The sequence below is a fragment of the Rattus norvegicus genome, chromosome 1, assembly GCF_036323735.1.
Source record: "Rattus norvegicus strain BN/NHsdMcwi chromosome 1, GRCr8, whole genome shotgun sequence".
NCBI lineage: Eukaryota > Metazoa > Chordata > Mammalia > Rodentia > Muridae > Rattus > Rattus norvegicus.
The window spans coordinates 248,660,271-248,676,565 of record NC_086019.1 but is presented as its reverse complement, the minus strand read 5'-3'; the positions used below and the strand labels follow the sequence as shown (position 1 = coordinate 248,676,565).

The following is a 16,295-nucleotide window of genomic DNA, read 5'->3' as shown; positions in this document are numbered from 1 at the left end:
GAAATATTTCAATGACTCAGAATTTTAGACATGCATTGCTCTTGGAGTTGAAATCAGTGCTGTGCTCTGAAATTTACTGGTGTTTTATTTGAAGTAAATCCAATGTGCATGAGCTCATACATGAAATAAAAGCCATAAACAGTGTGTGGTAGCTTATGTGGTATTTTCCTAGTCATCTTTTATTACATTCCTAGCCTGTGACTTTGGCCTAGGATGCTTATTAGTGAGAATGAGTTTTTTCTATGATGTTTCATGCTATGGTATACATTTTTTAATTATGTCCACTCCATGTACATTTGTAACAATAGATGAGAATTGAAGTTGAACATTTGTGATAATTTATGGTTTTAGATTTCTACTCTTTATCACAAAGTTTTCTAGTATTTACAGGAATTTTTTCCCACCTGGTTCAGCAGCACTTGTCTGATATTGAAATCCATTTCAGTATGGAGATATCATGACAGTCAAGCTCAATATCCAATAATGAATAAGCATACTGTCAACATGAGTCTACTTATTTGCAATTGAACTCTGAAAATATTTATGGATATTTTACTTCAGTTTCATTGTGTAATATGAGGAACAGATGAGATTATTATCTTAGTGTGATCCATCTTTGGTTTTGGTGTGTCAATAGCCTGGGAGATTTTCTGGCTCACTATAGGCTATCAATATATGATAACCATCATAATGTAAAGACTTATACAAACTTTAAACTGAGATTTTCAGAATAAAAATATTATACCAGTACCATCATTAAACTCAATATATTGACTATGTGGAAAATACAATATTTTCACTAATATTTATGTTTGCTTTCTTTACAGTTTTCTAAAACCTATGGCCCTGTGTTCACTTTGTATTTCGGCTCACAGCCTACTGTGGTATTGCATGGCTATGAGGCAGTGAAAGAAGCCCTCATTGATTATGGGGAAGAGTTCTCTGGAAGGGGAAGAATGCCAGTTTTTGAAAAGGCTACTAAAGGACTGGGTAAGTGTGTGTGTGTGTGTGTGTGTGTGTGTGTGTGTGTGTGCTTTTGAGGCATAGTTGGCACTCTATGGCTGCCATATGTCAGCTCCTTCTCTGGGATTTCCAGTGTCTGTTCCAATTTCTTCAGGCATTAGTTTTAGCCGTGGAAATGTATGGAGAGCCACAAGACATTTCACAGTCAATACCCTGAGGAGTTTGGGCATGGGGAAACGGACCATTGAGATCAAAGTGCAAGAGGAAGCAGAGTGGCTAGTGATGGAACTGAAGAAAACCAAAGGTAAGCGTAGGTCAGAATCTGATAACAATTAGTGCGTTATGAACCATAAATTTCCCTAATTACAAATGTCATTTGTTCTTTGCATACCATCACGAGCAGATGATTGTCAATGATAATGGTTACCATGTAAAACTAAGGAGCCTAGAATTTGTGGTTCTCTCTCTCTCTCTCTCTCTCTCTCTCTCTCTCTCTCTCTTTCATTTTTTTGAAGAGCAATGGATAGCACTTCTTCAAGTTTCTGATTCTCCTCCTAGAATCATGTTTGTAGTTAGTCATAAAATTGCTGTGATGAATTATTTTCTTTTCTCAGGTGATTGCAATCATTTTATCAATTATTATATCTCAATTTTAGCATGATTTCAAAAGGTTATCATTATATCTTCTTTTTCCCTCCTTTTTTTTACTTTTTTTTATCTGATATTTCTTTATTTACATTTAAAATGGTATCTGATATCCTGTCCATAAGCCCCCTATCCCCTACCCATCCCCTTTTTCTAAAAGGGTATTCCCCTCCCCATCCAACCCTACATCCCCCCAACAATCCACTACACTGAGGGTCCAACCTTGGCAAAAACAAGGGATTCTCCTTTCACTGGTGCCCAGCAAGGCCATCCTCTGCTACATATGCAGTTGGAGCCATGGATCAGTCCATGTATAGTCTTTGGGTAGTGGTTTAGTCCCTGGAAGCTCTGGTAGGTTGGCATTGTTGTTTTTATGGGGTTGTAAGCCCCTTCAGCTCTTTCAATTCTTTCTCTAATTCCTCCAACTGGGGTCTCTTTCTCAATTCAGTGGCTTGCTGCTAGCATTCGCCTCTGAACTTGACATGGTCTGGTTATGTCTCTCAGGAGAGTTCTATATCTGGTTCTTGTCAGCATGCATTTCTTAGCTTCATCAATCTTATCTAGTTTTGGCGGGTATATATATATATATATATATATATATATGTGGGGAAGGCTCTGAATGACCATTCCTTCAATCTCTGCTCTAAACTTTGCCTCCGTATTTTTCTTGAGCTTCATGTGTTTCCTGGATTGAATCTTCAGTAATACAAGCTTTTGGTCTAATATCCACTTATCAGCCAGTGCATTCAATGCTGTTTTTCTGTGATTGGGTTACCTCACTCAGGATAATATTTTCTAGTTCCATCCATTCGCCTAATTTCATGAAGTCATTGTTTTAGTTAGCTGAGTAGTACTCCATTGTGTAGATGTACCACATTTTCTGTATCCATTCCTCTGTTGAAGGTCATCTGGGTTCTTTCCATCTTCTGTCTATTATAAATAAGGCTGCTATGAACATAGTGGAGTATGTGTCTTTGTTGTATGCTGAAGAATCTTTTGGATATATGCCCAGGAGTGGTATAGCTTGGTCCTCAGGTAATGCAATGCCCAATTTTCTGAGCAAACTCCAGACTGATTTCCAGAATAGTTGTACTGGTTTGCAACCCCATGAGCAATGGAGGAGTGTTCTTTCTCCACATCCTCACCAGCATCTGCTGTCTCCTGAGTTTTTACCTTTAGTTTTTATCTTCTGACTGGTGTGAGGTGGAATCTCAGGGTTGTTTTGATTTGCATTTTCCTGATGACTAAGAATGTTGAACATTTCCTTAAGTGCTCCTCAGTTGAGAATTCTTTGTTTCTCTCTGTACCCCAGTTATTAATAGTTTTATTTGGCTCTCTGGAGTGTAACATCTTGAGTTCTATGTATGTTTTGGATATTAGCCCTCTATGGGAATGTAGGATTGGTAAAGATCTTTTCTTCTATTAGTTTGAGTATATCTGGTTGGATGTGGAGGTCCTTGATCCACTTGGACTTAAGCGTTGTACAGAGTGACAAAAAGTGATCAATTTGCATTCTTTTACATGCTGACCTCCAATTGAACCAGGATTATTTGTTGAAAATGCTATCTTTTTTTTTTTATTAACTTGAGTATTTCTTATATACATTTCGAGTGTTATTCCCTTTCCCAGTTTCCGGGCAAACATCCCCGGGGTGTTGAATTTTGTCAAATGCTTTCTCGGCATCTAATGAAATGATCATGTGGTTTTGTTCTTTCAGTTTGTTTATATAATGGATCACGTTGATGGTTCTCCGTATATTAAACCATCCGTGCATGCCTGGGATGAAGCCTACTTGATCATGGTCGATGATCGTTTTGATGTGCTCTTGGATTCGGATAGTGTTACTTTGTTCTGCTATTTCAGACAGTGGCTAGACTGTCTTATAAGCCTGTGTGTCAGGAGTGCTGTAGACCTGTTTTCCTGTTTTCTTTCAGCCAGTTATGGGGACAGAGTGTTCTGCTTTCGGGCATGTAGTTTTTCCTATATACAGGTCTTCTCAGCTGTTCCTTTGGGCCTGTGTCTGGTGTTCACCAGGCAGGTCACTTGCAGCAGAAAAGTTGGTCTTACCTGTGGTCCTGAGGCTCAAGTTTGCTTGTGGGGTGCTGCCTACGAGCTTTCCGCGGGGCAGCCCCCAGGAAGATCTGCACTGTCCTTTCTGGGAGCCTCTGTGCACCAGGGTTCCAGATGGCGTTTGGTGTTTTCTTCTGGCGTCAGAGATGTGTGCAGAGTGCAGTCTCTTCTGGTTTCCCAGGCGTGTCTGCCTCTCTGTAGGTTTAGCTCTTCCTCCCACAGGATTTGGGTGCAGAGAACTGTTTATCCAGTCTGTCTCTTCAGTTTCCGGCGGTGTCTCAGGCACAGGGGTCCTGCCGCTCCTGGGCCCTCCCCCACGGGAACCCAGAGGCCCTATACAGTTTCCTCTTGGGCCAGGGATGTGGGCAGGGGTGGGCCGTGTTGGTGGTCTCTTCCGATCTGCAGCCTCAGGAGTGCCCACCTGACCAGGCGGTGAGGTCTCTCTCCCACGGGGTTTGGGAGCAGAGAGCTACTGCGGGCCGGGATCCTCGGGTTTGGGACTCCTGGTATCACCGGAAGTGCCCGGTCCTAGAGGAATTTTTCCTCTGTGTGTCCTGAGTTCACCAGGCAGCTCGAAAATGCTATCTTTTTTCACTCGATGGTTTTAGCTTTTTGTCATGGATCAAGTGACCATAGGTGAGTGGGTTCTTTTCTGGGTCTTCAATTCTATTCCGCTGATATATCTCCCTGTCTCTGTACTAATACCATATAGTTTTTAATCACTATTGTTCTTTAATACTGCTTGAGGTAAGGGATGGTGATTTCCCCAGAAGTTCTTTTATTGTTGATTATAGTTTTCACTATCCTGGGTTTTTTTGTTATTCCAAGTGAATTTGCAAATTGCTCTTTCTATCTCTATGAAGAATTGAGTTGGAATTTTGATGGGGATTGCATTGAATCTATAGACTGCTTTTGGCAAAATGGCCATTTTTGCTATATTATTCCTGCCAATCCCTGAGAATTGGAGGTCATTTCATCTTCTGAGATCTTCAGTTTCTTTCCTCAGAGACTTGAAATTCTTGTCATACAGTTCTTTCACTGCTTGGTTAGTGTCATACCGAAATATTTTATATTATTTCTGACTATTGCTTTCGTGGGAGAACTGGGCGCTGATGATGCCAAGTAGTCTTGGTTCTGTTGCCTAGGTTCCTACACTTGCCTTTTGCCATCAAATTGGCTCTGGTGTTAGTTTGTCTTACTCTGACAGTGGTTTGATCCTCCTTTAGGCCTGAGTGTCAGCACTCCTGTAGAACTGTTTTCTTTCAGTGGGTTCTGGGCAGAGTGTTCTGTCTCAGGTGTGTAGTCACTCTGGCAGCTGGCTTTAAGCTCTTGGCACAGGTAGGAACAGAAAGGGTCCTGTCCCTAATTGCTCCTATGTCCCTGTGCTTAGGGTGGGCAGATGGCACACGGAGATTTTCTCTTTGGTCAGGAATGTTGACAGAGAGTATTCTCCACCTATTTCCTAGGCCTGTTCATACTTCTGAGTGTCCAGCTCTCTCCCCCATGGGATTAGGATATAAGGGGCTATTTGACCAGTTCAGTTCTGTTCCAGGCCCAGACTTCTACTGTGTGTTCTTGCCACTGACTGTTCCTATATTCTTGTGTCCAGAGGCACTATGCAATTTCCTCTTTGGCCGGGGATGTGGGCAGAGGGGGTCAGAGTGGCAGTCTCCTGCTGCTGACTGCTGTTTGATTTCTGTGTCCAGAGGCACCATTGAGTTTCCTCTTGGGCCAGGGTTGTGGGCAAAGGTGGGCAGAAGTGACAGTCTGTCCTGTGGTCTCAGGATTGTCCACACTTCTGGGTGTTCAACTCTCTCCCCCATGGGATTTGGGAGCAGGGGGATTCGGGAGGCAATTAATTCAGTTCCGGGCACAGCCAGAAACTGCAAGTGGCCTTTGCCAGAGGACTTCTGCCTTTGTGTGCCCTGATTCCACCAAGCAGGTCACTTGGAGCAGAAAAGTTGGCCTTACCTCTGCAGTCAGATGTGTAGGTTCTCCTGGTGACTGACTTTCAGCTTTCAGCATGGCCATGAACTAGCTCACTATATCTTCTTACATGGCATTTAAAAGATTTATTTATAAATTTTAGTAAAATACACATCAATACAAATACTGAAAATTTGTGCACACATGGCAACTAGTAAAATGATCGATGGAAAAAAACTAGAAACCATTTCACCGACTCTAGTCTTTCTCTATGCATTTTCAGTCATGATAGGCATATCCAGCTATGCTAGCACACTGGATACTATTCACCCAGTGTTTTCAAAAAAGAATTATATTACATTGTTTTTTTATTTCTACATGAATAGTTTTTTAACACCTTTTCTAAATACAGTAAAACATGATCAGATTTTACATGTAAATAGCATGCACACAACAAAAACTAATCTCAAAATACTTCAGTTCATCTGTTTTGCTTAAAGCAATGTGGTATCTTGTATATTGTAAGGTGTTAAAATCCTGGTAGAACCAGTAATCACAAGAAATTCCAAATGTTTAAATGTCCAACTCCATTAACTCATATGACCTTTGTTTGAGTACACACAATTTAAGATCACCGTCAATATAACATCACATTTTGATCCTTTGATCACAGCAATTTCACTATTGAATGTAATATAAAGAAACAATCATGATCTCATCAATTGTTATTGTTTTGTTTCAGTCATAAAACAACTAAGTTGATGTTGGGTTCAGATGGTTTACAGGTTCCAGCCCACCATTGAGGGAACCAATGCAGAACCTCAAAGAATGAACCGAGAGCCATTAAATGCAGCAGAAAACATGAAGGATAGCTGCTCAGTGGCCTATTCCACATGTCTTTTGCACTTTTTTCTACTGCCAATAATCATATGCTCAAGACTGACATTGTCCATAGTGGGTTTAGCTTATGTCCCCATCAACAGCAATGAAGGAAGAGAACAGAGAGACATGACCCCAGCTTAATTTACTGAAAGAGTTACTTAAATAAGTTACCCGCTTGTGGGTTGACTGTAGTTTGTGTCAACTTGACTAAAACTAACCAGCCTTAAAGCTGATTATTCATTTTTCTTACATGTAAAATAAATAATGTGACCAATATAATGCACAAGTATAAACATATTTGTAATATAATATCATGATAGTTACTTGATGGACATTTAGGACTTGCTAAAATATACTAAATTTGAAGTTTGGCCATGATGAATACTTACTTTCTTTTTAGTAAATATTATTGTTGCAATTGTACTATAGGCTGGGTTGAAATCATGAAGATATTTTTGCAATTGTAGGTTATGCGTTTTGGTTTGCCTGTACTTGTAGAATTTGTTCTTCATTTTCTTCAATTATTCATAGTTACTATGCAAATTTGCTTTTATTATAATTTCACAATGGATGTTACAATGACATATGTATTTCATAGATAGTACAATTTATTGTTTGAAACATGAATATGTGAAAAAACTGTTCATTCATTTGTTTCATCATGGTGATTGCTTCACCTTATTGCACATTAAAAATAAAAGCTCTCTCTACATTTATTCATATAAGTGGATCATGTCATAGTTACATCCCATAAACTCTGTACACTCATTAAAAATTAACAGAAAAGAAAAATGAAACATATGAAACTGTGACAGCAATACAAAAATATAAAAATACATAGAAATGGAAAGGATTCTACAGATCTTGAAAAAGATGTATGATGCAGACCTTTGAGGGGAACACGTCTTCATCAGGTGAACAGAAAAGGTATCCAAGAAATCTGCCATAGGGTTATTTGATTCTCTGTAGTCTAACTTCTCGAGTACTTTGTATGCATTGGATATTAGCCTTCTATCAGATGTAGGATTGGTAACATTCTTTCCTTAATCTGTTGGTTGCTGGTTTGTCCTAATGATGGTGTCCTTTGCCTTACAGAAGCTTTGCAATTATATGAAGCCCCATTTGTTGATTCTTGATCTTAGAGCATAAGCCATTGGTGTTCTGTACAGGAAATTTCCCCCAGTGCCCATGTGTTCAAGGCTCTTCCCCACTTTTTTTTCTATTAGTTTGAATGTATCTGGTTTTACATGGGGGTTGTTGATCAACTTGGGCTAGAGATTTGTACAGGGCAATAAGAATCGATTGATTTGGATTCTTCTACATGCTCACCACCAGTGGAACCATCACAATTTGTTGAAAATGCCATATTTTATTTCACTGGATGGTTTTAGTGCCTTAGTCAAAGATCAAGTGACCATTGGTGTGTGAGGTCATTTCTGGGTCTTCATTTCTATCCGATTAATATAACTACATATTTCTGTACCAATACTATATAGTCTTTACCACTATTGCTCGGCAATGCAGCTTATTGTTAGAGATGATGATTACCCCAGAAGTTTTTTATTGTTGAAGATAGTTTTTGCTATTCTGTGTTTTTTGGTATTCCAGAGGAACTTGCTAATTGCTTTTTCTATGAAAAATTGAGTTGGAATTTTGATGGGGATTACGTTGATTGCTTTTGGCAAGATAACTTTTTAATATTAATTCTGCCATGCCATGAGTATGGGAGATCTTTCCATCTTCTGAGATCTTCAATTTCTTTCCTCAGAGACTTGAAGTTCTTTTCATACAGATTGTTCACTTGGTTTGTTAGAGTCACATCAAGGTATTTCATATTATTGGGACAATTGTGAAGGGTGTCATTTCCCTAATTTCTTTTTCAGCAAGTTTATTCTTTGAGCAGAATAAGGCTATTTAAACATAGGGTACAGATATAAACAAGAAATCTTATCTGAGAAATATTGAATGGCTGAGAAGTACCTAAAGAAATAATCACCATCCTTAGTCATCAAGGAAATGCAAATCAAAACAACTCTGAGATTTCACCTCACACCAGTCAGAATGGCTAAGATCAAAAACTTGGATAACAACAGGTGCTGGTGAGGATTTGGAGAAAGAGGAACACTCTTCCATTGTTGATGAGAATGCAAGATGTTACAACCACTCTAGAAATCAGTATGGAGTTGCTCAGAAAATTGGGTGTATAGTACTCCCTGAGGACCAAGCTATACCACTCCTGGGCATGTATCCAAAAGATGCTCCAACATATACCAAGGACACATGCTCCACTATGTTCAGAGCAGCTTTATATATAATAGCCAGGAGGTGGAAAAAATCCAGATGTCTTCAACAGAGGAATGAATACAGAAAATGTGGTATATTTACACAATAGGGTACTACTCAGCTATTACAAACCATGACTTCATGAAATTTATAGCAAATTGATGGAACTAGAAACTATGATCCTGAGTGAGGTAATGTAATCACAAAAAAACCTCACAAATTTTGTGTACTCAGTGATAAGTGGATATTAGCCCTAAAATGTGGAGTACCCAATGATACTATCCACAGACCACATGAAGCTCAAAAGAAGAACAACCAAATTGCAGATGCTTCAATCCTTTTTAAAAGGGAAACAAAAAATATTATAGGAGAAAATATGGAGACAATGTTTGGAGCAGAGACTGAATTAATGGTCATCCAGAGACTGCCCCACCTGGGGATTCTGCCCATATACAAACTGCCACTGAACCCAGACAATATTGATGAAGCCAAGAAGTACATAGTGACAGGAGTCTGATATAACTCTCTTCTGTGAGGCTTTGTCATATTATGACAAATATAGTGGTGAATGCTCTTAGCCAAACATTGAACAGAGAATGGGGTCCCCATTGGAGGAGTTAGAGAAAGGATTGAATGAGCTGATAGGGTTTACAACTTTATAAGAACAATAATACCAACCAATTAGAGATCCCAGTGACAAAATCACCACCCAACTAGTACACATGGACAGACCGACGGTTCCAGCTGCATATGTAGCAGAGGATGGCCTTGTGGGATTTGAAGCTCTTGGTCCTGCCAAAGCTGGACCCCCCAGTGCAAGTTAATATCAGGTTGGAGAGGCCTGAAATGGTGGTTGGATGGGTGCGCAAAGGCGATGGGGTAAGGAGTTCATGGGCAGGAAAACAAGAAAGGGGCTAATATTTTGAAATATAAATTTAAAAAATCCAATAAAAACATAAACTTGAAAATAATAAAAATTAATAATAATAATAATAAAAATAATAATAATAAAGAAATCTTCCATAAAAAACTGTCAAAGAGATTTATGTCAAATTTTATTTTATTTTATAACAAATGCTTGGTATAAGGAAAGGAACAGGTTCATGTGAGTGAGAAATTATTGTGAAAAAATTTAAGTTGTATATTCTAAATCTGCCAATGTACCAATGGAAGTATCTATGAAATTTGACAACAAGGCTGAAGAGAGTGATATTAATACCACTTTTGAAAAGATAGATGCAACTTAGCTTAACATTTTAATGCTGAAAAATTGTTCTCCATTATCAGTTAGAAGTGCAACATGTATGTGCATACAGTAAACTGGCTTAACATGCTACACCTAATCCATAAAAGCTATTAGCATGAATGGTCTATGAATAAGCACATAGACCTTCAGGAAGTTCACACATATAATTGAACAACTGGTGCTTGCATATTTATTTTATGTTTATTTTGGAACACCAGTGGAAGTACATTTGGGCCACTTTTACAAAGTTATAAAAATAAAGATTTTATTCTGATCATTTTTCAGATTTTAGGATCTTAATAACATGCTGTAGTAATTGGCTACATTTTAGGATGTTATACAATGTAAATTAAGATCCTTGAATGTGTTAATGAATAGTCTTATTTAAGTAGTGGAAATAAAATCTAACTCAGGTTTAATATCAAAATCATCATGATTCTTCAGCAAGTAAGACCTAGCCCTTAAGTATATTCACTATTAAGTAACTGGTTACAATTTCTAAAGTACCTTAACCTGTTAACAAGGTCAATTATATGTATTCTTTCAAGGAATTTTACAATTGTTTCCAATCTTCAGGCTCACCCTGTGATCCCAAATTCATCATAGGATGTGCTCCCTGCAATGTCATCTGCTCCATTATCTTCCAGAATCGTTTCGATTATAAAGATAAGGATTTTCTTAGCTTGATAGAAAACGTGAATGAGTACATTAAAATTGTGAGCACTCCTGCATTTCAGGTAAAGCCAAGGTCCTTTACTTCTGAAAACACATGTACCAGTTTTCTTTCTCACAGGATAAAATCAATGGTGACATTCAGGTGACCAGTGCCACAATTCTGACTATCATATTATTCAAAGGGTATCTGGAAGGGATTTCTAAGCCCTTAGCTATATAAGCATTAAAACTGAGGAGCAAATACCAGAATGGCTCAAACCTGCAAGCTTCCTATCCATGAATTTTCTCAGTGACTAATACAGAATTGTTTTTAAAAATAATTCCATTCACTACTATAAGTGTTGGTAGTCACAGTAAGGACATTCTTCTACTAGGCAAATAATTTTCTAATTTAAAACAATGAAACATATTTTCTTCATATTATTAGGCAAGCAGGAATACCTCTATATAGAAAGAACTTTCTCTGAAATAAGGAAGAATGTTAACGGCAGTAAAAGCTTTCAGGAAAACTGAGTGGTTACTGAATGGGTCAGATGGAATAATAGTTGACAAGGGAACGGTCAAAATAAAAAGGTGAATATTTAAATACTGGGTGGACAATGTACATACTCACTGAATTGTTTGAGCACACTCCAAATAAAATGATTGTGTTATCATGTAGAAATTATGAAGTGATATGATGTGCTATTTATTTCAGTGCATTTTAAACCCCACGTACTTCTAAATAGATATTACATGTCAGAAGCAGGTAGATAGAAATGAAACTCAGGAGCTAAATTTATTTTATAAATCAGGTTACTCCAAAATTTAAACTTCTACTACACCTTAAAAGTGTGAGAGTTAGGAGTTTATGTCACATGGTTATTCAAACTTGTAGAATAGAGTTTATCTGAATCATTGAGTAACTAACATGAACATTCTTTACACTCAAAAGATATGTGAATGTGAAAATTTTTATTATGATGTTTGTTCATTTTGTAGAAATTTGTCCGTCAAATTTCTAATCTATTAGAATGGCAAATTGTTATATATGTAAACAATCTACCTAAGATGGATTTAATTCATATCTTGATCTATCAATAAAACACTCATGCAATATGTTATAAATATATCTTAATTACTTCATTGCAGTGTATTTATTTAGTACATTCTTGCATTTCTTTGTAGGTTTTCAACGCATTCCCTATTCTTCTGGATTATTGTCCAGGAAATCATAAGACACATTCAAAACATTTTGCTGCTATTAAGAGTTACCTTTTGAAGAAAATAAAAGAACATGAAGAATCGTTGGATGTTTCAAATCCTCGGGACTTCATTGATTACTTCCTAATTCAAAGATGTCAGGTAAAGGGCTAATATAAAATTATACAATTAGTGAACTGGTTGTGGGTTGTAATGTCCATTGGATACTTACTGATTTACAAGTGACGTTAAAAATCATGCAAGTATCAATTAAAAAACATTTATTTATGTGTGTAAGTATGGCTGGGAGAAATACAGTGATCTGTTAAATTGAATTTGTTAACATTGCCTTGTTCTTCAAATTAAAAGCAAAAAGAGTATTTAAAATAATCAGAATATAAGGATAAGAAAAATGACTGATAAAATAAAACAAATTCCAACCTAGTAATAAATCATAAATAGTTCGCTATTAGCATGAACATTTTCACCATCATTTGCCAGTGTGTGGATCACTTGTACCTCATATGTATTTAAAAGGATATGGGCCTATTTGCACCCTACAGAGGTTTTTAAATCGATCACTGTGTTGTACAAATGGAATGCGTAGGTAGATGAATGTTCTGAGATCAATTTTTGATGAATTTGTCCCAGTTGGGTTAATGATAGGTGTCTATTGGAAGTGCTGTCAGGATTAACTGTTGGCACTGCGCAATTTAGGAAAAACTGTTTTCCCACAATTTCTTTGATACTCTAATTTATAAACATTTGATGACCTTCAGGTTTGTTTTTAGGAGTCAGCCCTGCTACTGTTGTCTTTGTTTATATCCTGTATTAGTCTTTCACTGTCACAGTTCCCCATGAATAAGCATTTTAACTCTATTTAAAAATCCAAGATTGTGTGTCCTTAGATTTTGATATTGTTTTTCAAGACTGCTTGACCAATCTGCATCTTTCAAACTTTTATGTGAATTTTAAGATACCTTGTTAATTTTTGTAAGGAGGCCAGTGAGAAGTCATATAGTGATTGGCCATTTTTTATGTCAAATTTTATTCAGTTTGATTATTGTTAATGTCTTTCACAGTCCTGTAGTTATGCCTTTCCAGGTCTGCCCCCTGTTCCTAAACCCATACATTCTCCCCTGAGTGCAACAGGATATCCACACCCTCACCTACCACCCCACAAGAACCTCCAACTCTCTGGGTCCTCAAGTCTCTAGAGGTTTTGAACATCTCTCAATGAGGCCAGACCAGGCAGTCCTCTGCTGTATATGTGTCAGGGCCTCAGATCATCTAGTTTATGATGCATGGTTGGTGGGCTCAGTGTCTGGGAGATCTCCTGTTTCTAGATGAGTTGAGACTCCTGGTTTTCCTATGGGGTTGCCTTCATCCTCAGCTTTCTCTTAGCCTTTCTCTAATTCAACCATAAAGGTCCCCAATTTCAGACCATTGGTTGAGTGTAAATATCTGCCTCTGTCTAGGACAGCAACTTGTTGGGCCTCTCTGGGGGCATCCATACTTGTAGGCTCCTGTCTGTAGGCACACCAAGCATCAGTAATAGTGTCAGGCCTTGGAGTACCCCCTAGAGCTTGATCCCAATTGGGCCTGTCACTAGACTTCCTTTTCCCCATGCTCTTCTCAATATTTATCCCTGTAATTCTTTTAGAACTGAACATATCTGGGTTAGAGTTTTTTTTTCCTGTGGGATGGCAACTGCATCCCTCCTCTTGATTTCCTGTCTTTCTACTGGATGTTAACTTGGAAAGTAACAGCTTCACACTGAAGGGCATATCATTTACAGTCTCTCCATTTGAATACTGAAAGTCTGTCACCCTCCAGGTCTGTGTTACATTCAAGAGGATACCCTACATTCTATCTCCTGAATTCCTGTTCATTTTTTCTGCTAGAACTCAGGGCTCCAGTCTTGCTTTCCATCACGATACTTGATTATGTTCCCATTTTCTCCCTTTTGTCCACCCAGGCCCCTCACTTCCTCTGCCTCCCCCCTAAGATTGCTTTCTTCTTCCTACCAAGTGGAATTGAGGCATCCTCATTTGTGCCCATCAATTCATTAACCTTCTAGAGTTCTGAGGATTGTATCCTGTGCATTTTGTACTTTTCTTTTGCTAACAGTCACTTACTAGTGATTATATACCATTCATGTGCTGTTAGATCTTATTTACCTCACTCATGATGAGATTTTTTTCCATCCTTTTGCCTAAAAACTCATGATAACCTCATTAAAAATATCTCAGTAATATTCAATTTTGTTCATGAACCACATTTTCTGTATCCATTTTTTTCCTGGGACATCTGGGTTGTTTCCAGCTTCTGGCTACCACAAATTAGGGTGTTATAAGCCTAGTGCATCCCATGCCCTTGTGACATTGTAGAGCATCTTTTGGGCATATGCCCAAGAATAGTATAGATGTATCTTCAGGTATATCTAAAAGAAACTCCAGATTGATTTCCAGAGTGGCTGTACCACTTTGCAATCCCTGCAGCAATGGAGGATCATTCTTCTTTCTCCGAATTCTTGCTAATACGTGCTGTTGCCTGAATTTATGACCTAACTGTTCTGTATGGTGTACGATGGAATCTCATGGTTGTTTTGATTTGCATTTTTTTTGATGAGTAAGGACCTTAAACATTTCTTTCAGGCCTTCACAGCCATTTGCGATTCCCCTGTTGTAACTTCCGTGTTCTGTTCTACACCCCATTTTTTGATTGGGTTGTTTGGTTTTTAGGTGGGTAGTTTCTTGCATTCTTTATATATTTGGGAAATTAGCCCTCTACTGGATGTGGGTTTGGTGAAGATTTTATTCACAGTTGGTAAGTTGCTGGTTTTTCCTATTGACTATATTGCTTACCTTACAGAAGTTTTTTTTGTTTTTTGAGGTCCCATATTTCCGTTCTCAATCTTAGAGCCTGAGCCACTGGAGTTCTGTTTAGGAAAATGTTTTCCTTCTCCCATGCCAATGAGTTCTAGACTCTTCCCCACTTCCTTTTCTATTATATTCAGTGTATCTGGTTTTTATGTTGAGGTCCATGATCCACTTGGACTGAAAAATATGGATCTATTTTCATTTTTCTACATGCAGACCACCAGTTAGACCCGCACCACTTTTTGAAAATGCCCTCTTTTATCCACTGCTGTAAGTGTGTGGTTTTATTTCTGGGTTTTCAATTCTATTTCATTGATCAATCAGTTTGCGTCTATACAAATACCATGCAGATTTTGTCACTATTGCTTTACAGTACAGCTTGAGGTCAGAGACGGTGATTTCCCCAGAATATCTTTTATTAGTAAAAGTTATTTCCACTCTTCTAAACTTTTTGTGTTTCTAGATAACTTTGAGGGTTGCTCTTTTCATGTCTTTGAAGAATTGTGTTGGAATTTTGAATGCAGATCACATCAAATCTAGAGATCGCTTTTGGTAGGATGACCATTTTTACTGTTATTTCTACCAATCAAAGAGAATGGGAATCTGTCCATATGAGGTCTTCTTCAATTTTTTATTAAGCTTCTTGAAGCTATTGTTGTACAGACCTTTGCCTTGTTTTATTAGATGTACTCCAAGACATTTTATATTACTTATGACTATTTTGAAGGGTGTTGTCTCCCCAATTTTTCTCAGCTCATTAATCATTTTATGAGGAAAGCTATTGATTTATTTCGGTTAATTTCATATCCAGCCACTTTACTGAAGTTGTTTCTCAGGTTTAAGAGTTCTCTGGTGCAATTTTTTGTGGTCACGTAAGTATATTATCTTATCATCTGCAGGTAGAGATGATATTATTTTTCTTTTCCAATTTGAATTCCTTTGACTACTTTTTGTTTTCTAATTGCTCTGTCTAGAACTTTGAGTACTATACTGAACAGATAGAAAGAGAGTGCACAGCCTTGTTTATTCCCTGATTTTGATGGGATTGTTTCAAGTTTCTCTCCATTTGGTCAATGTTGCCTGCTGGTTTGCTGTATATTACTTTTTATTTTTCCATCTTTATTAAATTGGGTATTTCTCATTTATATTTCAAATGTTATTCCCTTTCCCGGTTTCCAGGCCAACATCCTCCTAACGTGTCCCCCTCCCCTATTAATTTCAGGTATGGGCCTTGAATTGCTGACCTTTCAAGACTTTTGTGGAATAGTTTAAAGAGTATTGTTATTAGGTCTTCTTTGATGTTGTGATATAATTCTGTACTAAAGCCATCTCATCCTTGGCTTTTTCGTTGGGAGACTTTTGATGACTGCTTCTACTTCTCTTGGTGTTATGAGACTGTTAAGATGGTTTACCTCATCATGATTAAAATCTGTTCCATGATATCTGTCTAGAAAATTATCAATTTCATCAAGATTTTCAAGTTTTGTTGAGTATAGGCTTTTGTAGTAGAATATGAGTTTTTTTGAAATTTTTCAGTTTCT

General features: G+C 37.7%; 1 protein-coding gene across 2 annotated transcripts in view; it reads left to right on the top strand.

Annotated features, from left to right (window-relative positions):
• The window catches only part of Cyp2c12 (cytochrome P450, family 2, subfamily c, polypeptide 12), a 62,059-nt gene that overhangs the window by 5,380 nt on the left and 40,384 nt on the right, over positions 1-16,295 (top strand). For both annotated transcript variants that reach the window (NM_031572.2, XM_063281071.1), the window contains exons 2-5: positions 828-990; positions 1,118-1,267; positions 10,592-10,752; positions 11,858-12,034. In NM_031572.2, coding sequence (NP_113760.2) covers positions 828-990; positions 1,118-1,267; positions 10,592-10,752; positions 11,858-12,034 — 651 coding nt within the window. The remainder of the gene's footprint in view (positions 1-827; positions 991-1,117; positions 1,268-10,591; positions 10,753-11,857; positions 12,035-16,295) is intronic.